Here is a 25,716-nt window from a genome sequence, read left to right on the forward strand (position 1 = left end):
GCAACCCGATAAATCTCTGGACCTGTAGCGCCAACCAACTGCGAGACATAAACTGTCTCCGGATAGCCGGGCTGGTCAAGGTCTGAGCAGACAACAGAACAAAACAGCTTCCAGTCTTTTGACAGACATGCTCCCGCCCTGTGCTACATCAACCCCAAAACTGGAGTCCGCCTGACAGTCGACACTCATCTTAACTCTTCTCTAAACTCTCTAAACATACCCATTCAGACCCGCATACTCTAGGTCTAGCCCCATCCCAGCGTTAGCCCTAGCATTGACCGTCATATTCCTCACAACACATTTCTTTTTGGTATGCCGGACATTCACAACAGCTGCAATAGGGTACTGACAGCGCAAAATACCATCAACACCACCGAGCAGATCCTCCAGTTCCATACAATCGCCGTTTACCATGACTACGCAGTGGTCCCTTGTTGCTCAGAAGCAATCTGGGGGTGAAATGAACACAAACGACCAGGTCCTATATACACATCTAGACAGCGGGAGGGAACAAGACATGAGACGTGATCACACGCCCAGTAGGGGTGGCCACACACCTAAAAGGTATGCACACACACACACACACACACACACACACACACATATATATGTATATACATATATATATATATATATATATATATATATAAGTCTTTTACATAGACACCAAACACCGCTAGTATCTATTAATGCATGCTTTATAAACCTTGAATGAGATAAAAATAGCAGCTAAAATAAACTAAAGAAACACTAGGGGAAAATATAATTTAATAACTACCTTGTAGATATATCATTTGCTGATTAAAACAGTTATCAAAACTACTTATCATTCATACAGACACTAGACTCCTGAATTTGTTAACCACATGGCTGCCTGACCACATGCCTAAAAACTCATCCCTGATTCAACTATAGCTGTTTGACCTATTGAAGAACTTTCTTATGTTGAACAACACCAAAGGAACACTAAAACACCAACCTATAATATTGATACACAAATCCAGATAACCCATCTTTGTATTAAACACACCCCAGACAGAGTGTTTGCAAGAACCATGAAATCACACATACTTAGGTGGCATCTAGCCCGGGAAAGTGATTTCTTCCTCAATCACACAGATAGGAGCCTTTTGGCGGGGGTTTGGTGTATATGCGTAAAAAACTGAGACTCGCTGTCTCCCACCACAGACGTTGTCTGAAGTCAATTCCTAGCCATTTGGTCCTCTCCACCAGTTGTCTTCCTTCAAACACCATCACAGACATTGTTTGAAGTTATTTCCTCCCCATTTGGGCCTAGCCACCAGTTGTCTGAAATTATTTCACCTGTCTGTTATGAAGGTGACAAACATCTCATCAATACAAATTAACCACACACTCTCCCAAGATCACAGTGGATGGGGGCTGCAGAGGAGCCTGAGAACACACAACCAGATTTCAAAGGTTTCCTGTCTGCCACGAAGATGGCAAACATCTAAGAAATACAAATTAAACACACCCCCGCACACACACACCCACACTAGACATGCAGTTCACAGGTGACAGGGTCGAGAGAGGGGGCTTGAGAAAACATCAACAATATAAGAACCATTTGGCTGTCATAAATCCAGACATAAATCCGGACATAAACAGTCATAAATTAGACCATAAACAGTCATTAATTATATGATAAACGGTCATAAATCATATCATAAAGTGTGCACGCGCAAAGGGACATCTTCTTTACTACTCACAGTTCTTCAAACCAGTTTAAGGATCTACACACTGAAAACAAGCACACAACTGCATACCCACATTTCGACACCAGTTGGTTAACAAGGCTTTAAACTCACAGTTTCACAGTTGTCAGTCAAGCTACTCAGTTCCCACCACACTAAGGTAATTGACCATTGATTTAAATAAACATACACAAAGGGTTGCCATTTTAAGTAAAATTTCTGGACTGACCCTTTCAACGTGAATTTAACTTTTTCTAGTTTAAGAAAAAATAAAACATCTCTTAACCATTCAAACTCCTTTGGAGTACCAAATATTGCAATCAACGGCCAGGGCCTAATTTGAATTTTTATGAATTCAGATAAAGTTTGAAAAACAGATGACCAGCATTGATTTAGACGGGGACATAACCAAAATGTGTGTGTGTTAAATCAGCTGGAGAGAGGGAGCATCTATTACAACTCCTGTCCGTTCCTGGATATATATCTGCTAACCTAGCCTTACTGAAATGAGCCCTATGCACTACTTTAAACTGAATGAGCCCCAAGCATGCACAGGATGAGGATGAGTTAATCCTTTGTAGTGCATCCTCCCAGTGTCTGTCCGACAACTCAACCATCAACTCGCCTTCCCACCCATTCTTAATTTTTGAAAGGTCATGGTTTTCCAGAGACATTAGTTGAGAATATAAGCATATCAGTCCCTTTTTTGGGCAGAGGACGGTCATTTCTTCCCATGCTGCCTCAGCAGGGAGGGCCGGGAAAGAAGGGAACAGTGCTTTGACACAGTGGCGTATTTGGAGATATCTAAAAAAATTATTGCGTGAAAGATAATATTTCTGGCATATATTATTGAAACTATCGAACCCTTCTTTACAGTACAAGTTTTTAAAACAGGAAAGCTGCTTCCTGCCCCCCTGAGTGAATGTTAAGTTGAGAGAAGAAGCTGGAAATAAATGATTCTTACAAATAGGGCTAAGGGGGGAGGGAGAGGTGAATTTGTAATGATTTCGGAACTGGTCCCAGATTCTAAGGGTGGACAGTACTAAGGGATTGGAGGTAAACCTGGACCACTTTGTGGGCAGGGAGGAGTACACCAAAGCAGGGAGGGATGATGAGTGGCAAGAGTGTGCCTCGAGTGTACACCAATCGGTGTCTGGCGCACGGAGCCGGAGTAAAATTTTCTGCAAATTAGCTGCCCAGTAGTAGTGAATAAAACTGGGGAGAGCTAGTCCCCCCACATCGCGTCCTCTCTGAAGTAAGCCTTTGTTAACTCTTGGAACTTTATTCTTCCAGATGAAGGAGGTAATAAATGTGTTAACTGAATGAAAAAATTATTTTGTCAGGAATAATGGTAGACATTGAAACAAATACAAATACTTTGTGAGTACGTTCATCTTCACTGATTGTACCCTCTCTGCAATAGTCAGAGGTAGACTGCTCCACCTTTGGAAGTCAGCTTTCATTTGGTTAACTAGGGGTGTAAAATTAGCTCCAAGGAGAGAGGTGAAGGAACGCGTAATGTTTATTCCAAGATATTTGAAACCAGAATGTGGTAAGTGGAAGGGGACTGCTTCTTGTTTAATTTGCAATGCCAAATCGTTAATGGGGAAGCATTCGCTTTTCTGATAATTAAGTTTGTAACTGGAAAAAGACCCAAAATTGTTCAATAGTGATACAATTACGGGGCACTAGTTTCTGGATCGCTTACATAGATCAAAAGATCGTCTGCATATATAGAGACGCGATGTTCCTCAGTCCCACGCCTAACCCCCCCGTAGCAACAACGACGACTTCAATGCAATTGAAAGAGGCTCAATTGCCACTGCAAACAGGAGCGGGGATAAATGACATTCTTAACGTGTCCCACGTGACAGCGGGAAAAATTGAGATTGATTAGTTTGAATACATGCTTGTGGGGATGAATAGAGCAGACGAATCCATGCCAGAAACATGTCGCCGAACCCAAATCTTTCCAATACAGCAAATAAGTATTTCCACTCCACCCGGTCAAAGGCTTTCTCCACATCCAGAGAGATTATAGCTTCTGCAATTGAGGAGGGACCAGGGGAGTAGATCACGTTAGCAAGTCTGCGAATATTTGAAAAAGAGTGGCGACCCTTTATAAAACCCGTCTGGTCCTCAGGGATTACTTTAGGGAGAACAGATTCTAAACGGTGTGCCATCACCTTGGCGAAAATTTTTATATCAACATTCAGGAGGGAGATAGGACGGTAAGAGCCAGTTAGTAGGGTCCTTGTCCTTTTTGAGGAGTAGTGTAATCTTGGCTTGTGTGAGGGTTGGGGGCAAGGAACCGTTTCCCAATGATTCGTTAAATACTTCTAGCATAATAGGTGCAAGTTTGTCTTTAAATTTCTTGAAAAATTCGGGGGGGTAACCGTCAGGTCCTGGAGATTTACCAGTTCGCATATCTCCGATGGCTGTAATGATCTCTGACTGTGTAAGAGTTCGGTCTAACCCTTCCCTGTCTCCAGGCTCAATACTAGGTAATTCTAAATTATCTAAGAAACTGTTCATATTTGTAACATCTGACGGAAATTCAGATGTGTAAAGTGTAGAGTAAAATGTTGCAAAAGTATTATTGATTTCCTTTGGGTTGGTGACTATATTTTGATCCTGATCTCTCACTTGGGGTATGAGCCGTGAGGCAGTCTGGCGTTTCAGCTGGTGAGCCAACAATCGACTAGCTTTTTCTCCGTACTCATAGTAAGTGCTCCGGGTCCGCAGTAATAAGTATTCAGCCTGGTTGGTGGATAGAAGATTAAGCTTAGACTGTAAAGCTATCCGTTCTTTATATAATTCTGGGGAGGGGCTTTCAGAGTATTTGCGGTCTAAATTAAAAATTGAATTCGTCAGGTCTTGTATTTGTTTGCGGCGTTCCCTATTGACATGTGCTACATAGGAGATAATTTGTCCTCTTAAGTATGATTTTAAGGTTTCCCAAAGTAGGGAATATGATATACCTTCCTTCTTGTTTACTTCCAGAAAATTATCTATATTAGTAGCCACATATTTGCAAAATTTCTCATTTGAAAGCAGCAGGGAATTAAGTTTCCAGAAGGATTGCTCTCTAACATTCAAAGTGAAAGAAAGGTCTAAGATGAGTGGTGCATGATCTGAAACGATGATGGCCAAGTATTCAACCGATTCCACTGCAGGGATGAAAGAGCTATCTATAAAAAAGTAATCTATCCTTGAAAAAGAACAGTGGACATGAGAAAAGAAAGAATTGTTTGGAGGTCAGATTTTGAAACCTCCATGGGTCTACACAGCCATTTCCTCTCATAAAGTCTAAGAAGACCCTTGACATTACAGAAGGTGAGGCAGATTTAGGGCTAGATTTATCGAGCAATGGGTCAATTGTACAATTAAGATCTCCTGCAAGGATCAATCTGTGTGTAAAAATTAGGGAGGGATGACAGAAGCTTATTGACAAATTCAGCATCGTCCCAGTTAGAGGCATACACATTTACCAGAAGTACGGGTGTTTGAAATAGGAGGCCCGAGACAATGACATATCGACCATTGGGGTCTGCAATTATTGCATTTAGTGAGAATTGAATTAGTTTATTAATCAAAATTTCCACCTCTCGTGATATGTTATTAAATTTGTAATGGAAGATATGATTAAACCATGCTTTACGGAGTCTGGTGTGATCTTCTAACCGTAAATGTGTCTCCTGCAAAAACAAAACATCAGTTTTCAATTGTTTAAGATGGGAAAAAATCCTAGAACACTTCACAGGACCATTCATCCCCTTTACATTCTGCAGCTCCCCCTATTGAGCTTGAACCACCTGCATTATTTATCATAGGAAATATCCAAAATGTGTATGATTAGCCTGAACCACATTATGGAAGTGCGTTTGTGGTCATAAGTGATGTCAACACACTGTGTGCAGTTGTGTAGAGGTAATATAAAATAGTAATAATAACGAAATAAAAATACAGTTTAAGATAAAGCGTTGCCATGTAAATAAAATGCTCCCCAGTTCTCATGAAACTTAAGTTGGAATAGAGAAAGAAAAAAGAAAAAAAAGAAGAACAAAAAAATCCCATTGAACACCCCAAACCTAGATCTTCTTCCCCAAACGAAGAAAACCGCAGGAATTCCCAGATGGAGAACTTTCAAGACATCCAGCGTTGTCTATAACTCCTATCCTAACCTGAGTGTGGCTCCCCTCCCAGTAAGTGATTTGTGTCCTACCTATATACAATTATCTATTCGGCTCACCTTGAGAAAAAAGAAAAAAGGTACCAAACTAAATCAATAAATAGAATTGAAAGTAATACGATATCCCTGACTTGCATCTTGATCACCAGTGCTCACTGTGCAATTACATAGAGCACGGTTGGACTGGTAAAAGTATGTAAAATAAATCAAAGTGGCTGGCCTAGTTAAAATAAAGTGTATCCAGTTCTCTTGGGACAGATATTGTCACTTAATTTACCTTACTAAAATTGACCAGTCTGTAAAATGGCCATATACAGTGTTATGTGTGAAAACCACACTAACTAAAACAACCATGCCATGTTAAGAATAAAAATAATAAAATAAAAATAAAGAAAAAACTAAGCTGTTATATATTTAAATCACAGAGGCCACAGCGTTGTTATTGTACCATAAACATGTATGAAAACCACATTAACGTAAATATTACCGTGTAGGCTTGTAGTTTACTTGAAAAAATATACAAAAAAATGTTCTTGTAATTTTTCCTCATATATTCACCAAGCAAACAAATACAGTAGTCCCAAGGGATCAAAGTGTCTAAGCCGAAAGCTAGGCTTACTTTCACCTTCTCATAGATGGTCTGTGCTCCAGCATCATTTACTCTCCCCAGTGAAGATCTTATAACTCCCTGGCCTTCTCCGGAGTCTCGAAGAACAGTGTCTGTCCATCATGAAGGACGCGGTGATTTTCTAAGTCCTCCACTTTATTTTTCAGCCTCTCGTTCTCAGCTACAAGTGCGGTGCATGTTGTTTGGATAGCCTCGATCCTGTCGCTGTGGTCGTTTAGCCCTTCCTCCATGTCATGGATACGTTCTTCGTGGGAGTCAAGAGACGATTTTACCCATTCCAGGGATGCCGAAATTGGTGCCAGTGCCTCGCCGAGTGCTTTTTTCAGGAGGGAGTCTGTTTGCTGTGCAAGGTCTGACAGAAGCACCGAGTGAAGCTTAGCAAGATCAGCAGGTAACTCTGAGCTGGGGCTAGCTTGTGTAGCCATGTTGTCTTCGCTTGTGGCATCTTCGTCCATCTCGGTCGTTTTTTGTCCTCGGTCACGTCTCTTTGGTCCCATCTAGTTGTGCAAAGTTATTTCTTAACATACACGTAATCAACTCAAGGTGCGCCAAACTTTACGCCGGAAAAGTGAGGTAGAAAATAAAAAGCAATTCGAGAGCCACTTCTAACACGTCTGTTCGCTACACGCTCAAACCGGAAGTCCCTGAGTGCCTGATTTCTTGGTTTGTCATTTAAGTGCAGGAGCGCACACTTGGACCAGTTAATTTTAAACCCTGATAACTCTCCATACTCCTCGCAGATAGATAAGAGGTGAGGTAGACACTGGGCAGAATTTTCTAGAAACACCATGACATGTATTAAAACTAGGGCTGCACGATTCTGGAAAAATATGAATCACGATTTTTTTGCTTAGAACTGAGATCACGATTCTCTGGCATGATTTTTTTCACAAAATGTTTATTGCACTGATGAACTTGAACAAAACAAAAAGAACCATAGTAGTATGGCAGAGGCATACAACTATGCCTCTGCCAAAGCAATGTTTTTTTTGTTTTGCTCAAGTTCTGTCATTGGATAAGAAAATATTTTTACAGAAGTAAAAAAAGAAAAATTTGTCTCCAAGATGAGAGGGCATCCTTTAATCCCTCATGTTGTACAGTGTTTATTGGGGCTGTATCTTTGGCTAGGTGATATGTGATAGCTGCTGTGATCGGCTTTCTAAAACAGAGGCATAATATTCCTCCTTTTCCAAAAGCCGCCTCTGAGGTAGGCGTAAACATGTGACGTGACGTGAAGCCCGAAGTTGGGCTGTGAACAGTTGACAACAAATTTGTCTTGAAAATAAGAGCTTTACATTGCACCCCATTGGAGTTTAGAACTGGGTTCTTAGTGGGGGGCTTTTAATTTGAAAGTAGTGACCGTTCCTAGCTTGCGCTACAACAACAAGCTAACACAGCCAAATAGCTCGAGATCCAGGAGACGCTAGCATCTCCCGGATCTCAGCGGCTGTCCAGTTGCTCATCTAGCAGGCGAGGTGGAAATAAGTGTACCCTCCGAGGCGGCAAATCGGCGGACCAAAACAGACCCCCAATTAGCCGCCCTCTATCTAAAACCGCGGACCTAGCCGCCAAAAGGATGGGCAGATTAGAGGCTTGCTGCCCTGTCTAAAAACGGCTTCTCACTCACTCCTTTCAAACACTGCAGATGGGCTTCCTCCACTGAATCACGTGTTGTAAAGACGCTTCACCACAGGTTGAGGGAGGAGGCAGCGGCAGTGCTGTTTTTGGGGGCGCTTCAAAAAATCCGGGAGGAAAATAGGAGCATTTGTTTGTGATTCAGCTCGAGATATAAAATGCTTCAGAATCGATATGTGTAGAAATGAGATCACGTGTATGTGTGAATCGAGATCGCGATTTTTTCACGATTTTTTGTGCAGCCCTAATTAAAACATTCATGAGACTACTCAAGCGTCAAGCACAATCAGTTTCTCCACTTTTGATCTTTAAACACTCACACCTCTCTAACAACAATAAATAGTCTTTACTGCTTCACTGCCACACTCAGTACGTTTACATGCACAGCTTAGTCGGATTACAGCCATAGTTCGACTATGCTTCTCAATCGGACAACTGCAATTGTCCAAGTATATATGCCGATGAGAACATTTAATTATTGGCTGAAGCATGTCATACCCCGGTACGATAGGTGGCGCTGTACCCATTTCAACTAGTGGTAACTGGGCCACCTCCGGCTGACCTCTTTACGTCACCAGCAACAACAAATTCTGCCTCAGCATTTGAGAAAGATGGCGTATGAAGAGCAAGACAAAGCTACATCTTTGTACATTTCGTATATGGTGTACATGATAATTACATAAACTGGATACACAATGGTGCTCTTGCTTGCGGTTATTTCGGAGAAAAGAAGCCGCCGCTGCCGTCCTTCTACTTCCGGCTCACAGCCCCGGGAAAAAAATCTCGAGCCTGCACAGAACGCAAAATCCAAATCCAATCTGACAGAACGTAAACATGCAGGAGTAATGCGACTATCAATTGAATAATCTAGGTGTTTTAATCCGATTATGAGAAATCCAATCCGTTCCGATTTTAGTCAGACTAAGGTTTATACATGCATCTTAAAGATCCGATCATGGTCGGACTAACACAGTAATTCGGTTTTCTTGAGTGTTGTGAAAATGCACTGACTGTAACATATAGAAGCAGTGCTACTGAAAGGTTAAGTTTTACATGATTATCACAATAACACATATCACTTTATCATCAATACCCAAAATATAATTAATGTATTCACAGTCAACAGTTTGTTCTATCCACTCTGACTTTAAAGTCAATTCTAAGAAAAAAGTCTGAACTCTAATACTAACCTAACTCAAACCCATTTTTTTTTACTGTGGCCTGTAATCCTCTTCTGTAAAATATGCATAATACCTAGTTATTAATTATATTGGCAGACTGATTGGCACTTCATGCAGGAAGTCAGTCAATTTAGGTAGTTTGGGATCCTTGTACAGGGGCGGTTCTGGGGGGGGGGGGGGCAACAGGGGCCAGTGCCCCCGTAACTCTGAGTCTGGACCCCCCTGTGGCCCCCCTGACAGTGAGTCTGCATCAATAATACAATGACAGATTTCTTGCAATGATTTTGTTCTGAAGGGAAAGGGAGAAATAAAGTGTCTCAGCAGTTTACTACCCAATAAAAATTGCTGAAATTGTAAACACTGCTTTGTCTGAATGAGGGATTTATCCTTTTTTCCAGGTTGTATGTGCCCCCTAACAAAAAAGCCGGCCCCAACCTGGCCCCCCTATGAAAACTGGTCTAGAACCTCCACTGTCCTTGTACCATTTTGCATCTCAAGAACACAATACCAAAGGTGTTTGCATCTTTGGCCCATAGACCACCATCAAGTTTCAGTTTGGGCCATCCAAGGCAAAGGATTTGGGCACCTCTGATATACTGTGAAGAAGAAACATCATTAATTACTTATTAGAGGGGGATTTTAAAAAAGAAAAGAAAAAAAGAAAAGAAAGTAGAAACACACTGGGAGGAAACATTTCAAATATAAATCAAATCAAGATTTGTCTGATAGTTTGAATTAATGTTTAAGTGCTGTATTGTAGGTAGGCAACAGGACTTGTTTTAGTTTGTTGAAGAAGTTTCACCTCTCATCCAAGAGGTTTCAACATCTTTGTAACATATTGTGTTCACAAGCATCAGTGTTGATAACTGCGCCTGCTGTAGTTGTGTGATGTCATGACTCTTGTTTGTCCTAGCGGGCTACCGTACATTACGCGCATAGCGGAAGTAAAGACACTATTCCGCTCTACGCTTGTCTGTGGTTCTTTTCAGAAATATATTACATGGTGTCAGAAGTCTGAAGTGCAGAAAAAAAATAAACAACAATGATGGCGTCCTCACAGTTTGAGCACCCGAGGAACGACTGGGATGCTGCTGACTTATACCAAGAGTTTGAGAGATTCCGAAGTCATGTCACGTTCGTCTTTGATGGTCCGCTCTCGGAGCTAGCAGCTAAATGACAAGCCGGCTGGCTAGGCACATGGCTCGTAAAGCAGGGCAGAGAAGTGTACAAGACATTCACCTGGGCTGACGGTGAAAAAGAGGATCCTTCTAAAGTACTGGATAAGTTTGCAAGCTACATCAGACCAAGAAAGAATAAAAGGATTGCAAGACATCGCTTCAAGCAGAGGAAACAAGGTCAGACTGAAAGTTTTGACAACTTCTTGAAGGATTTGAGACTCATCCTGATGGACTGTCAATATCCTGATCTGGATGATATGTTAATTGATGCAATCATTGCGGGTGTGAGAGAAAAAAGAGTGCAAGAAAGGCTGCTGGATAGAGGTGAGGAGCTGACACTGCCGAAAGCTATTGAAATTCCACAGCAGTTTGAAATGTCACAAAAGCAAATGAAATTTGTCAGAGAAGAAGAAGCAAAGGTGTCTGTAGTGACTGTGAAACCCAAACATATAATGCCTAATAAGAATATGCACAAAGGACAGGCAAAATCCACGCACCAAAAACAAACACCAGATAACAGGCAGAGGAGCTGCTGAAGTTGTGGGAAAGATCCAGAGCATAAATGGAGCAAAGGAAAATGCAGTGTGTTCATACTGCCACAAACCGAATCACTGGGTAGCTGTATGTCGCAAGCGTGCTGTCAACACAGTGGATATCGAACCAGACCAGGATTTTTCAGAGGAGCAGATACTGAACATCAACCTTACACAAGATGAGAAATCTAGGGATGATAAGTGGACTGTAAACTTGGATATCCTGTCCCAGGAAGTGTTGTTCAGGATTGACACAGGCGCCAAGTGCAACACCCTTACTCTGGACAGGTACCAGTTACTCATGCATGAAGGTGAGCTGAAACATTCCAATATTGTCCTACGCTAATACTCAAATCACAAGCTAAAACCTGTTGCTGCTGTTGATCTTCTGATAAAGTACAGAAAGTATGAAGTAAGTGCAGAGCTTGAAATCGTGGACATCGCTCAGGAAAATGTGCTCAGTGGTGCTACAGCGGAGTCTCTGGGCCTGATTGCTCGTCTTCACTCAGTGCAAAAGACTGTTGAAAGAGACAAGATGCACAACACTAATGCCTTTACTGCAACACAGAGTGTATCTACAGGTCTGAATGAGTTTCCAGAGCTGACACGCACCACCGGAACCATGCCAGATACATACACCAACAAGATCGATCCGGACGCCAGGGGTGTGGTCCACCCAGTCCGCTGCCAACCCACCGCACTTAATGCAAAGATTACAGAGAAGCTGCATGAGATGGTGGAAGACGGCTACATTACAAAAGTTGACCAACCTACTGAGTGGGTGAGGTCAATGGTAGCTGTAGTACGTAATGGCAAGATAACAATCTGCACTGACCCAAGTGACTTAAATAAGGTCATAAAGAGAGAGCACCACCCGATGCGTACCATAGAAGAGGCTGTGTCAACAATGCCTGGTGCTAAAGTGTTTTCAGTCCTGGACGCCAAATCAGGATTTCTCCAGATAAAACTTGATGAGGCTTCATCACTGGCCCCCCCAGAGCTCCCACCAATTTCCCTGACTGACTAAGGTGCTGGCTCAATAGGGAACTGTAATTTAAATCTCCACCTGTGGGGGTGCTAATGTGCTGAAAGGTGTGCAGTCTGACGGGAAGTCAGCGCAAGAAGCAGAAGAAGAAACAACAACATTTTTGTGTTTTTCTGAAATGTTTGTGTGTTTCTCAAACTTGAGGTAAATGTGTTGGATGCATATTGTCTTTAATGAAAAAGAGTCAAGGGGAATGCAATACGCAGCCACAAACTGGAGCTGAATCTGAGTTGCCACAAGAAGGACCATTTTGGTGTGCCACCCTAAGATTTTCACTGACCCCATCTGGCCCTCCCAATGAAAATGTTCTGGGGGCACCACTGGGCTTCATCCCTCCTCACAACTTTCAACACACCAGTCGGGAGGTACTGATTGCTGAGGCTCCCATTTGGACTGAAATGCGCCCCTGAAATCTTTCAACGCATCATGGATGAGATGCTTGAAGGTATCACTGGAGCCATAAGTGTCATGGATGACATCCTCGTGGCAACCCCCTCAGTGGAGGAGCATGACGCAATATTGCGCAAAGTAGTTGAGAGAGCAACGAGCTACAACCTCAGGCTAAACTTCAACAAGTGCCACATCCGCCAACCAACAGTGCCATATGTGGGTCATCTGATAACCACTGATGGGCTCAAGCAAGACCCAGCTAAAATTAAAGCAGTGCAGCACATGTCGCAGCCAACTGACAAAGACGGGGTTTGCCGGTTTCTGGGCGTCGTTACATACCTTTCAAAGTTCATACCGAACCTCAGTGATGTGGATGCTCCACTACGTCAACTTCTAAAGAGTGATGTGGAGTTCGCATGGCAACCACCTCAGCAGAAAGCCTTCGACAGACTCAAGGAGTTGAGCATGCGTCCACCAGTGCTACAGTTCTTCAACCCGGCAAAACCTGTGGAAATATTCTGTGATGCCAGCAGTAATGGATTAGGAGCTGTTCTCCTGCAGAATGGGCCCATAGCCTTCTCGTCCAGGTCACTGACTGATGCAGAAACGCGCTACGCGCAAATTGAAAAAGAGATGCTCTCTATTGTCCATGCCTGTGCAAAGTACATATTCGGCACGCATGTCACAATGTTCAACGGCGACAAACCTCTCTAAGACATCTACAAAAAAATCACTGCTGTCCACTCCAATGTGCATCCAGAGAATGCATTTTCGCCTGCAATGGTACGGCCTGACAGTTAAGTACAGGAGAGGAAAAGACATGGAGTTGCCTGACACACTGTCCAGTGCACAGCTTTCGGAGTGCACACCGGAGATCGATGAACTAGAATTTGTATCCATGCTCAGCTTTGTCTCAGTCAGCAACCAAAAATACACTGAACTGAAGGAGCGTACGCAAAAGGAGCTAAGCTGTCTCCTACAAACAATTCAAAGTGGCTGGCCTGAATGCCGACGAGATGCACCGTGCCTGTACAGCTGTACTGGGACTCAAGAAGTCAACTTGCTTCTTCTGATGGACTCATTTACAAAGGATTACGCATTGTGGTTCCCACCACAAGGCGGGAGCACATGCTGAAACTCATTCACCAGTCTCATCTGGGGATGGTGAAAAGTAAACAGCAAGCATGTGAAGTGCTTTACTGGCCAGGCATGAGCAGTGTTGGAAATAACGGCGTTACAATAATTCCGTTACTAACTCAGTCACTTTTTGGAAGAAGTAACTAGTATCTATAACTAATTACTTTTTTAAAGTAACAGGCCCAACACTGGCATGAGTGCAATGAGGAGGCAGTCAGAAATTGCAGAAAGTGTGCTGACTTTCAAAACAAACTACCCAGACATCCACCCAAACCGACAGAAACGCCTTAGCTGCCATTTGAAGAGGGGGTATCGGATCTGTTTGAGTTTGATGGAAAGCAGTACATTCTACTTGTGGATTACTACTCAAAGTTCATTGAAGTGGATGAGCTAAAGGACATGAGAAGCCGCACCGTCATAGAGACTCTGAAAGCTCAGTTTACCAGACACAGTACTCCTCGGAGGAGTTTAAAGACTTCTGTGAAAGCTATGGAATAGCACACAAAACATCTTCACCACACAAGCCACACTCAAATGGTGAAGCAGAGCGTGCAGTGCAAACAGCGAAGAGACTTTGGAGTAAAGCAGCAGACAAACACCTTGCTCTGATGGACTACAGAACTACTCCACTTGAGTCAGCAGGTCTGTCACCTGCACAGCTGTTAATGGGCAGGAGACCTCGTAATAAGCTGACCCCTGCTCATGCCAACAGCTTACGATCCCCTCAAAGTGAAACGCCTGCTAGACAAGACAAAAGACACTCCAAAGTTCTTCTATGACTTCAAGAGAGCAGGAAACCCTCCTCTTGCTCTTAAACCTGGTGATGAGGTCAGGATGCAGCTGTATTCTGGCAACAGCAAATGGTCCCCTGGAGTCGTGGTTAAGCCATACAGTGCTCCCCGGTACTACGTGGTGAAGTGTGGAGACAAGCAGTACCGCCGCAACAGCCAACATCTGCGCAGAAGTACAGCAGCAGCTAACAGTCCCTGCCACCACATGTGTGATGAACAATGGACTGACCCCCCAAGTCTGCCCAAGAAGGAGTCACATCCTTCCTGCCCCCCTGAACTGCCCCTCTCACCTCCAAAAGCACCTGTGGGTCCCACTCAAGCTCAGCCACAGCGCACCACTAGGCTGGGTAGAGTTGTGAAGCCCCCGGATAGACTGACTCTATAGCTGGCCAAAGCTTGACAAGTTATGTTCATAAAGCAAATAAAATGGTTTGTAATAAGTAAGAGCAAGTGAATTTTCCTCCTAGGTAAAAAAAAAAAAAAAAAAGATACAAGAAGCAATTGCATTTCTGTTCTGTTTATTTCTTCCTTGTGGTTTGCCTTAAAAGCTGATATTACTGCTTATGTTTAACAAAGAATGTTTGATGTCCAAGTTACAGAATTTCAGGTGACAAATAAGCAGTACTGAGTTGATTTAAAGTTCAGTCACACCGCGGTGAGGACTGTCCTTTCTTGGGTTTTCTGTCTTGTGAATTTCATGTTTTATTTTGAAAAGTAACTCTCCTCTCCTGTCAGGTCACTTGCCCTTCCTCTTGTGTCACCGGTCTGACGTCTCCCCTAATCCGTGATTGTTTCCACCTGTGTTCCCTTCCCTCATGTGTATATAGTCTGTGTCTTCCCCTGTCTCGTTGCCAGAGTATTTTGTCCCGTCGTATACGTCCAGCCTTGTTCCACAGCCTTGCCACAGAGTTTGCGCCTAAGTATTGCCACGCTTTTGATTTCTGAATTTCTGTTTACCTCTGAAGAAGAGTGATTTTGATTTTGATAACATTTTGGTCAGCTTGTTTCTTTGAGAAGTTAATTTCGTAGTGCTTTTGTTTTCCTCCTATTCGGAGTGACTTTGTGTTGTAGTTTTCTTAGCTCAGTGCAGCATAAATTTTCTTCTCAGCCTTTTGCCTTTTTCCCTCCTCGAGAATGGTTTTCTTTTGTGAGTAATTTTCATAGTGTTATTCCTTGAAGTATAGAGTAGACATTGAGTTTTCTGTTTCCTCCCTTGGGGGAGTGAATTTTTGTTGTGTTGATTGTTTTGCTGTTCTGATTAGATCAGATTTTCATAGCCTGTTGGGTTATTACTCATTCTGAAGTCGAGACAGAAGTATTTCAGAATAAAAGCCTGTCTTAACCGTTCACCTTCTGCATCTGAGTCCTCATTTCTGCCCAGGCCTGACAGTGACGTCATGACTCTTGTTTGTCCTTGCGGGCTACCGTACATTACGCGCATAGCGGAAGTAAAGACGCCATTCAGCTCTACGCTCGTCTGTGGTTCTTTTCAGCAATACATTACAATCTTAATAACTTTTACAGCAAATAGTATGGATGAGATGTAAACATATTTTAAATTGTGCAACACAAAACTGAGACTAGATCAGCAAACAAAAATATACAGTACAAAGAAAACATGTTTTGTTGTATATGCATACTAATTACAGCACTATGTCAGTATCCAGACACTAAAAGAACTGTGCTTATGACTGTGAGGCTAAAAAGCTGCCTCTCGGCTTTAACTTTAACAAGTTTGCATCAGCATCTCAGAAACCTTGCAGAAATTGCAGCTCTTTTATACACAGGCTACTGCCTCACACTGTTCACCCACTGTGATAACATGTAAGTCACCTATGTATCCTCATAGTCAGGGTGTAATTTGAATGTATAGTGCAGTAATAGAGCCACGCTGAGCAGCCCAGCACTCTCATGTTCTTACGGACTGCACTAAACCCATCTGGGCCTCCGGGTATCTCTGCTCTACCCACGCCTACTTTGACCACATATGGCAAACTGGCATCAACACAGGCTACTTTACAGCCGGGAATCACGGCCACATGCGACTCTGTGAGATCCTGCCTAACAGAGCATAATGAGAGGGTTAGGCAGATGGAAAGAGAAGTAGAAGGAAAGAAATGAGGAGGATAGCAGGAGGGAGACCTACATAGAGACAAATACACAGGGAGGGAGAGGAGAAGGCACTATAATGCATGGGTGGGTGTTCAATTTGATCCACTTGGATAGGCTTCTAATTTCAGCTGGAAAAATTAAAAACACTGTTAGTGATTGGCTGAGCTGTCTGCCAGTCAAGCCGAACCGGAGAGGGGGGCGGGTCCCTCTGCCCCGTGCTTCATGAGGGCAGAGAACGAGCCCAGAGCAGAGTGTGGACAGCTGTCGTGCGGTCACTACCCCGTCTCACTCAACCCATCCATTCTGTGACATGTTTACAACCCGGCTTGATTTTCCCTTCTACAAATTGGAATGAAGCGAGTACTCAGAGTTTTTGGGAGTTCCTGTTGCTACAGTGTGTGCGTGAGTTGCCCGCCGCGTCTTGTGTGACCACAGCTGGAGCTCGAGCGCTGTTCTCGGTGTTTCACGAGCTTCACGAGCCGCGAGGAGAGAAGAGGTGTCTGCGCCGCGAGGAGAGAGATGAGGAGACAGCAGCTCTCTGTGGCGGGCTTCATCCTCTTCTGGAAACTGTTGGTGCTCAGGTGAGACTGGCTTTAGGTTATCTGTCACTGAGATAGATGTTATCTGCCATAATTCACTCATTACAGATATGTCACGAGTGGGATAAATAGCAGAGGATTTACCAAATCCAATTTCATGGCATTCATGTTTAAAAGGCTGCTTTTTACTGAGTCGTTGCTCATACATGTGTCAGTGTTTGATTACCAGTGAAATACTCAATTTACTCAGTCCATTCATTTTCTGTTATGTGTTTTCTTGTTGAACTGAAAACAGTAAACCCGTTGTGTCCCTTTCTCAGTAGGCTATACATTGTTATCACAATTCGTGAGGTAGTTTATCCCTTATAGTGTGTAGCTTAAAAAATCAGCTGATTCTAGATTGGCCTAATCTTTTTGTTATTTTTTAAAAACTGATTCAGAACAGAAAACTCAAGTCAGGTTGTACTTGCAAATATTTAACATTTTTCAACAGCCTAAGTTGCTTGGTGTTATTTATGTGTGCTTACTTCTCCATCTGTGTGGTTTAAGGCCAAGGTGGACTTGAAACAAGCCACACTCAAAGGATGATCAAGAAGGGCGACACACAATGAATCATAGCAAAGAGACACACTTTAGGACAGTCTCTCTACCAAGACTACATGGCTATTGGTTTTTTTGTCAAGACAAAGTAAAAGAAGTAGCGCTGCGAAGAATGAGAGAGAGAGCTTAAGGTAGGGCTGGCTATATATATATATATATATATATATATATATATATATATATATATATATATATATATATATATATATATATATATATATATATATATATATATATATATATATATATATATATATCCTGATGAGAATTTGGATATTGCTGTTTGGTGATATGTATGGGTGTCACGATTCTCCAAATCCTCGATTCGATAACATTTTTGATTCTGAGCTCACGGTTTGATTCAATTCTCGATTTTTACATTTATTTATTTTTTTAAAGCACAGGTTGCTATTAGGGATGAGCGAGTACAGCATTATCTGTATCTGTTAACCATATGAATGATCTGTATCTGTACTCGGAGTGGGCGGGACCTAACCAGGAAGTGGGTGGGTTTTAACCCAGACGTGGGTCAGGTTGTCTTGAAATGGGCGTGGCTTTAACCAGTATGTTATTTTAAGCATGCAATTGATATGGGTTGATCAGAAATTGTTATATGTATTGCTGATTAGAAAACTATTTACAGGACAGAATCAGCATTGAGCTTCAGATCAATGGTTTTGATCACAATAGCAAACACACTATTTATAGAACAAGTTTTGCAACAATTAATACAACACATGCAGTTGCAATTATTAAGTAAAATGTAATGAACAAGAGTTTTCATACTCAACATAACTTTCTTTTTTTTAACTTTCATTTTTTTTTTATGATCAGTGTGATTATTTTTTATATTTTTTATTTTTTGGTCCTTTTTTTTTTTTTCCACACCGTGTGTGTGTGTGTGTGTGTGTGTGAGTGAGTGAGTAGGAGAGAGACAGAGAGAGAGGGCAGGGGGGGACTGTGTTCTATGGATCAAATAGTCCAACGCTGTTTTTCAGATCGGCATTGACTTTAATGAAGACCAGTTGTTCCACATGGCTAGGGTCTAAGTTTGCACGCACCACATTTCCAGCTGTGCTAAAAACACGCTCAGACTGGACACTTGTAGGTGGACAACTGAGATGCTGCAGCGCAAAGCGTGTAAGATTGGGCCAGCACTGAAGCTTGCCTGACCAGTATTTCACTGGGTCATCGGTAAGGGTGATGTCCCCATCTGCCAGGTAGGCCTCCACATCACCTGATGGTTATGTGTCCTCATTGGAATAGCCAATTTCTTTTTCTGCAGAAAAGACAAGACTGAAGTGCTGCTGGTGGCAGGTGCTAGAGCCAGCTGACGGTTTAAAAAAAAAAAAAACACTCTGAAGACCGGCCGAGAGAGAGAGAGACTAGCTTAATTAATTTGTAATATTTATACCACTACTTCCTTTATTTTTTTATGAAATACAGCAAGAAAGTGTCAGACACTCAGTGCGTGAAGTCAAAAAAACTGGTTAGAGCTAGCTGACGGTAAAAAAAAAAAAAGAAAAACAATCTCCGACAGGCAGAAACGCAACGCGAGTCACATTCTACCAAGCACCACGTCTGAACGAACCCACGTTTACCAGAACTCTACTGGTTAATAAGTGAGTACAAACTGAAGTAAAAACAAACCTGAAGCTGAATAAACCCTAAACGTTAACGGAAAAGACTGCGAACCTGAATGACTGAGGGAGAGACAGACAGCTGTTCTGTGTGTGAGTGAGCAGAGCGGGACACAGAAACACATCTGTATGTGTGTAAGGGAGGGGTGCTGTGACTACTAGCCTATCACAGACACAGTCAGCTACCCAATGAGGATTTTCATTCAATCCGAGCACAGATATTGACTCGTATTACTCGTATAATACTCGTACTCGGCAAAAGTGCTTTATCCGTACCGGATACTCGTTTCAGCCGAGTATCCGGCTCAACTCTAGTTGCTATGCCATTTTTAGACTAGACTTATGCAATATAATATCTGACCTTTGTTCGCAATGTACCACACTGCCGACAACGCGAACATTACTTCCACACCGGCTACTTCAGTGAAAGAGGAGGGGGTTCAAGTTCTGTCGATTGGTCTCCTCCATCTGCAGTTGTCATTGTTTAGTCCCCCCAGGAATCTGCGATTCCGCGATCGCGGAAATTACCGCAGATTTCTCAGCCGTCTGCGGATTCAAAGACCTTCTGCGGAATATCACATTTTGCATGTAGTTCTCATCCCGGCCGCTAGATGTCGCTGTCAGATAGACTGGGCTCTAGACTTACAGTAGAAGTACACTACCCACTGCATCCGGTGGACGCCGGAAACGTTTACAAAAGAAAAAACTGTTTATTATTTGGACTTGATTGCACATTTTATGTCAGCATTTCATTGCTGTAACTGAATGTTTACATTTACTATCTGCAGTATGCAGAAGACACTTTCTGTTCCTAAACCTTCACCCATAGTTTGGTGAAAAGTTTTGCACTTTTTATGTTGCAAATAAATCTGCCCAACAGGGACAAAGAAAATATTGATGTTGATCATTTTAAAACCAGTAATGGTAGGTTCCACAATGTTCTGCAGTGTTCTGGTATTGCAATTAATTTCATAAGAGAATATTTAATTCATTAAAGAATTGTGGGTTTTTTGGCCTTTTTATGGCTTTATTGATAGAACAGCTGAAGATATGACAGGAAACAGGGGGAGAGAGAGGGGGAGTGCCACGCAGCAAAGGGACCCAGGCCGGGAGTCGAACCCGGGTCCGCTGCAGAGCCTCGGCACATGGGACGCGCGCGCTACCAACTGAGCTAAACGGCGCCTCATGTATTTTTAATGTTAGCGGAATTTTAACTTTCAAGCCGCAGAATCAAAATTGCTCTCCGTGGAATTTAAACTTTTTTGCTGCAGATTCCTGGGGGGACTAATTGTTGTGTACGGAAGCGCATTGCATTCACTGGATAAAAAAAAAATAAAAAATCCAGTGAACGCATAATTATGAGAAAAGATCTCGTAATTATGAGGAAAGGTGCGTCGTTGACAATGGTCAAGCCAGCCGTGGTTCGCATTTGCTTGGTCAAATCAGCTGCACCGTTTTTTTCTAGTGTGCAAATCTAATAACATTTACGGTAATCGTACTGAAGCCGCTCTAAAGAGCTGCTGGTGACTGTGTGGGTCAGACTGCAGTCTCATAGTCAGACCCATGAAGCATACGAGGATAAGGATTTTGACAGAGGATTACTTAGATAGTACACAGTACTTCATTATAGTTACACAAGTATTCTAGGTAGTACTTAGTTCAGCAGTATATGAATCTTGGTCTACTTATGGAAAATAAATTTTTTAATAACATAAAAGTTGGGCGAAATATCCTTATTCTTTTTCTCTGTTAAGGATTTTGACACAGGATTACTCGAAAGGTACACAGTAAAAGTACTTCATATTATGAATGCAAGTAGTCTAGGAAGTGCTAAGTCCAGCAGTTTATGAATCTTGAACTACTTATGAAAACAATGTTTTTTGTTGTTGTTGTTTTTTCTCATGTCATATGAGGTGTATGTGCGTAAGGTGTGAGTGGGCGAGCGAGAGTGAGGGAGCGTGCCTACGTGCGGACAGTGAATGAATGGGAGAGGGAGGGGAAGCGAAAGGAGTAGCAGTAGTAGCGACAGCAATAAAGTGTACAGTATAGGCTGCAGTTTGAATAAAGGCGACGGCTAGATACAGCAAAGCTCCCTTGTATTATTTCCTGACCAGCTCAACACTTAAAGGTAAACACAAACTTCGGCCCTGGAGGAAATCATCTCCCCTGTGCTTCCCGACTGTGGTCCGGGAGCCCAACAAGAATTGTGTAACACCATGCTATCGTTTGACTGGCTGTATCTAATAGCTACTGGCCTAGCTAGAAGCTAAGTTAGAGGAGGTTGACTCGCTGCACTTCAACACGTGTGTTTTTGTGACATGGGGGCGTGGCAGCATCGACAGTTACATTTTTTAATTCGAAGTTAAAGATGTGACTTAATTTCGGTTGATTTCGATTTTAAATTGAAATCGTGACACCTTTAGTGATATGGCATCAGTGTTGTCTTGTTTTAAAGGATTACATTAACTTACAAGACTCCTTTTTCTAAAACTTGTCTATCCATTTTACCACTTGTTTTGCCATTACTCATGATAACAAATTAAAAAGTATGTTAATATTTTGTTAAAGTACAATAAGTATTCATAATATTGATATTAAGATAATGAGTCAGAAGTATTCTGAGATTTAATTTTGTCACCCAGTGCCAGCCATTTTAAAGTGAACAATCAAGATGCATATCTTTTATCGTGATATCGCCTGAAAATATTGCAATGTAATTTTTGGTCAGTCAACCTACAATTCAAACTATGCAAGAGCAAGGGCTGCCTTTGAATGTCAGTGCCTGTTAAAGACTCGGTATGTCTCAATTTATTTTGATTTAGGTTTTTTCTTTCAAACCTGGAACTAATCAGTCAATTATTAGGGGGGGAAAATGCAAAATGATGAAATACAAGAGGCACATAAATTTAATCCAGCACTCTGACTCAGTGAGCTACAGCGAGGCTGTCTGACATGCCTGATTGAAGTGCCCACTAGTCTCACATAGCTGTACTTAAATCCAGACTGTGTCACTGTGTCAGCTCTGGAAAAAGTGACTCCCATGCTTTGAACTGTTGGTGGACATTAGACCAACATTACTTATGTAGGGGGTATGTATGAGGGAGGCAGAGATCATCCATTCATCCATCCATTGTCTGTCACCGCTTTATCCCTTTTATGGGGTCGCAGGGGTTTGTGCTGGAGCCAATCCCAGCTGTCTGTGGGCGAGGGCAGGGTAAACCCTGGACCTCGACAAGTCGCCACCTCATCGCAGGGCCAGTGTTGCCAACTTGGCAACTTTCTCACTAGATTTAGCGACTTTTCAGACCATCTTAGCGACTTTATTTCTAAAAAGCGACTAGTTTAGCGACTTATTTAGATCATCAGGGGAATGGCGAGAAATATATTATATTGTAATTCACATGCTGCTCAGAGTCATCGCAGTCCACTGCTCCTCTGCAGCAGCGCCAGGGTCCCTCCCCTCCCGAGCAGCTGCGCAGGCGGCAGGCCAGTGTGTGGGGGCCGGCTGGGGCAGCAGGAGCGGACGCCGCAGCCGCTCGCTCTGTGGATTTGAGACCGGATAGCTGCCGTTTACTCTGTTTTGATCGGTTAATTCTCCGACTTCTTTCGCGGTTCCACTGGTACTTTACCGGTGATAACCTTAAGCTGCTGAGTCTAGATCACGTTTGATCTTCTCTCTCACCCTTTTTCCAGATTAGGATGTTCCTCTATCTTGTAAAAATGCACATATTTAGTTTGATATTCTCCCTCCCTTTACTGTTTTTATTTGAAATATATTTGTTCCTGTAGTGAGATGTAGTGTGATTATTTGGTAAAGATTTCTCTATCAATCTTTTGCTTAAAATAATCTCCTCCTCACTGCATGAGACACACCAGTAAGTATTATGGAAATTGGTACGTGAATATGTTATCAATATGTAAATGAGTGTATGACGTCATCTGGCGACTTTTAGCGACTTTTGGAGCTAGTCCTAGCTACTTTCATTGGAAAAGAGTATGCAACACTGCTCAGGGCCCTCACTGATGGCAGAGGCCACCATGCAGGGTGCCAACCGCACATCCGGAGCAATTTGGGGTTCAGTATGTAGCTCAAGGATACTTCGACATGCAGCTCAGCTCAGCCCGGAACTGGGATTTGAATCAGTGACCTTCCGGTCACCAGCCGACCTGCTCAGCCCGCTGAGCTACAGCCGCCCCCGCAGAGATCATCTGAGATCTCACCTAGTATTTTTTCAAACATACATCTCGGGACGAGTCACGTGGGACCGCTTGGGGTGATGGTTGCCTAGAACTTTCCTCCCGACCAACTCTCCTTATTTTCATGTATATTCGATAGTTTCAGCCCACAATTTATCTTAAAACGAAGTTTAAAGTATAGCAAAGTACGAGTGCTTTGGCGTGTCTTCTTCGCGTTTCTTTTCTCCCCTCATCTTCTCCAAAGAACAGAACGGCTAAGCAAGGAATAAACTATGCTAGCATGGCTAGTGGAGCTACACCGGGATGTGTAGACGGATGGAAGACGGGATCCAGCTCTGCAGGCGTGCCCAGCTCTACAACAGATGCACTAACAGGACTTCAGGCAACTTTGGAAAAAACAACGCAGGTGTTGCAATACTTGTGCATAAGAAATTGTAGTTTGTTTTAAAGGAGCACAAGGACGAAGAGGGGAGGGTTGTCTGTATTGAATCAGTAATTAATGGAAGGGAAATTAACCTATGTAATATCTATGCCCCTAATGAGGATGATCCTGAGTTTTTTCACAAAATCAATAGGCTTCTAGGGACACTTGAAGATGGATATACAATTCTTGAAGGGGGACTTTAATCAAGCCCCAGACCCTGTGTTGGATAGGTCAAAGTACTCTCATACACCATCAAGGGGGCGAGTAGCATTAGGTCACCTACAGGAAGACATTGGGTTGGTCGACATCTGGAGACTGATGAATCCTAGTAAGAGGGAATATACCTTTTACTCACATAATCATAAGTCACACAGTAGGATTGACTATTTCATTATTTCTAAAGACCTGATCGAATCATTAGTGGATACTACAATAGGTGTCATAATATTAACTGACCACGCAGCTGTGGAACTGTGTGTCTCTATTTGCATGGAAAAATTCAAGAGTAGGAGGTGGAGACTTAATACATCTCGTCTACAAAATGCTGGGTTTAAACAGACAATCTCAGAAGATCTTACAGATTTCTTTCAGATTAACATTGGTTCTACTCCAAAAATAGGCACAGTATGGGATGCTTCAAAGGCATATATCAGAGGCAAAATCATTGCAGAAGCATCAAAAAGGAAGAAACAAGATAGAGAGACAATCAGCAGGCTGGAGAATGAGATAAAACAAAAAGAGAGAGATCTTTCAGAAAATTTTAGTGAAGACTTGCTGAAACGAGTGTGTGAATTAAAGTATAGCCTAAATTGTATGTACAGCAAGAAGGCTGAGTATGCTATGTTTAGACTTAAGGTCAGCTTTTACGAAAGTGGAGAGAAGGCTGACAAACTTTTGGCTAGACAACTGAAAAAGCAGGAGACTGCAAGCGGAATCCCTGGTATTAAAACTAGCAATGGAAAGATGGTTACTTCAGCCAAGGAAATTTACCAGGTGTATATGGAGCTTAACAACAATACAGTTTTTAGCCCTGAAAAATTGAAAACATGGTTTTCCAAGATTCAGTTACCGAGTTTGCCACCAGAACAGGTAGAGCAATTGGATGCTCCAATCAGAGAGGAGGAGGTTAGGAAAGCTATTAAGTCAATGCAATCAAGCAAGGCCCCCGGATTGGACGGTTTTCATGTTGAGTATTACAAACTGTACATTGATATCTTAGCGCCTGTTTTGACAAAGGTGAACTCAGAGTCATTGTCACTTGGTCAGCTGCCGAATACTCTGAATTAATCAGTAATTTCTATTATTCTTAAAAAGGACAAGGATTCTCTAGATCCAGCTAGTTACCGGCCCATTTGTCTAGCTAATCTAGACTATAAGATTCTCACTAAAGTTTTGGCTATGCGGCTTGAAAACGTAATTTCTTGTATTGTAGACCCTGATCAGGTGGGGTTTGTAAAGGGCAGGTCATCTTCGGACATTTTGAGACGCCTACTCGACCTTGTGTGGCAAAACAGAGAGTCTGATGAACCTATTGCGGCCTTCTCTTTAGATGCAGAGAAGGCCTTTGATAGGGTGGAGTGGCGGTTTTTGATCCATGTTCTGGAGAGCTTTGGGTTTGGAGAGGGATTTGTTAAATATATTCTGCTGATATATGCAGAACCTAAGGCATCAGTGTTGACCAACGGGGTAGTTTCATCTTTTTGCAATATATCTAGAGGTGCAAAACAAGGAGACCCCCTCTCACCATTATTGTTAATTGTGTTTCTCGAGCCACTTGCA

General features: G+C 42.5%; 1 protein-coding gene and 1 long non-coding RNA gene across 3 annotated transcripts in view; both read left to right on the top strand.

Moving 5' to 3' along the window:
• Nucleotides 1-25,716, top strand: part of LOC115587132 (uncharacterized) — a 238,268-nt gene that overhangs the window by 34,239 nt on the left and 178,313 nt on the right. The window lies entirely within an intron of this gene.
• LOC115587119 (glycine receptor subunit alpha-3-like) overlaps nt 16,743-25,716 on the top strand; it is a 163,644-nt gene continuing 154,670 nt past the window's right edge. For both annotated transcript variants that reach the window (XM_030426758.1, XM_030426766.1), the window contains exon 1: nt 16,743-17,118. In XM_030426758.1, coding sequence (XP_030282618.1) covers nt 17,057-17,118 — 62 coding nt within the window. In that variant the 5' untranslated portion in view covers nt 16,743-17,056. The remainder of the gene's footprint in view (nt 17,119-25,716) is intronic.

The sequence above is a fragment of the Sparus aurata genome, chromosome 1, assembly GCF_900880675.1.
Source record: "Sparus aurata chromosome 1, fSpaAur1.1, whole genome shotgun sequence".
In the NCBI taxonomy this organism is placed as follows: Eukaryota; Metazoa; Chordata; class Actinopteri; order Spariformes; family Sparidae; genus Sparus; species Sparus aurata.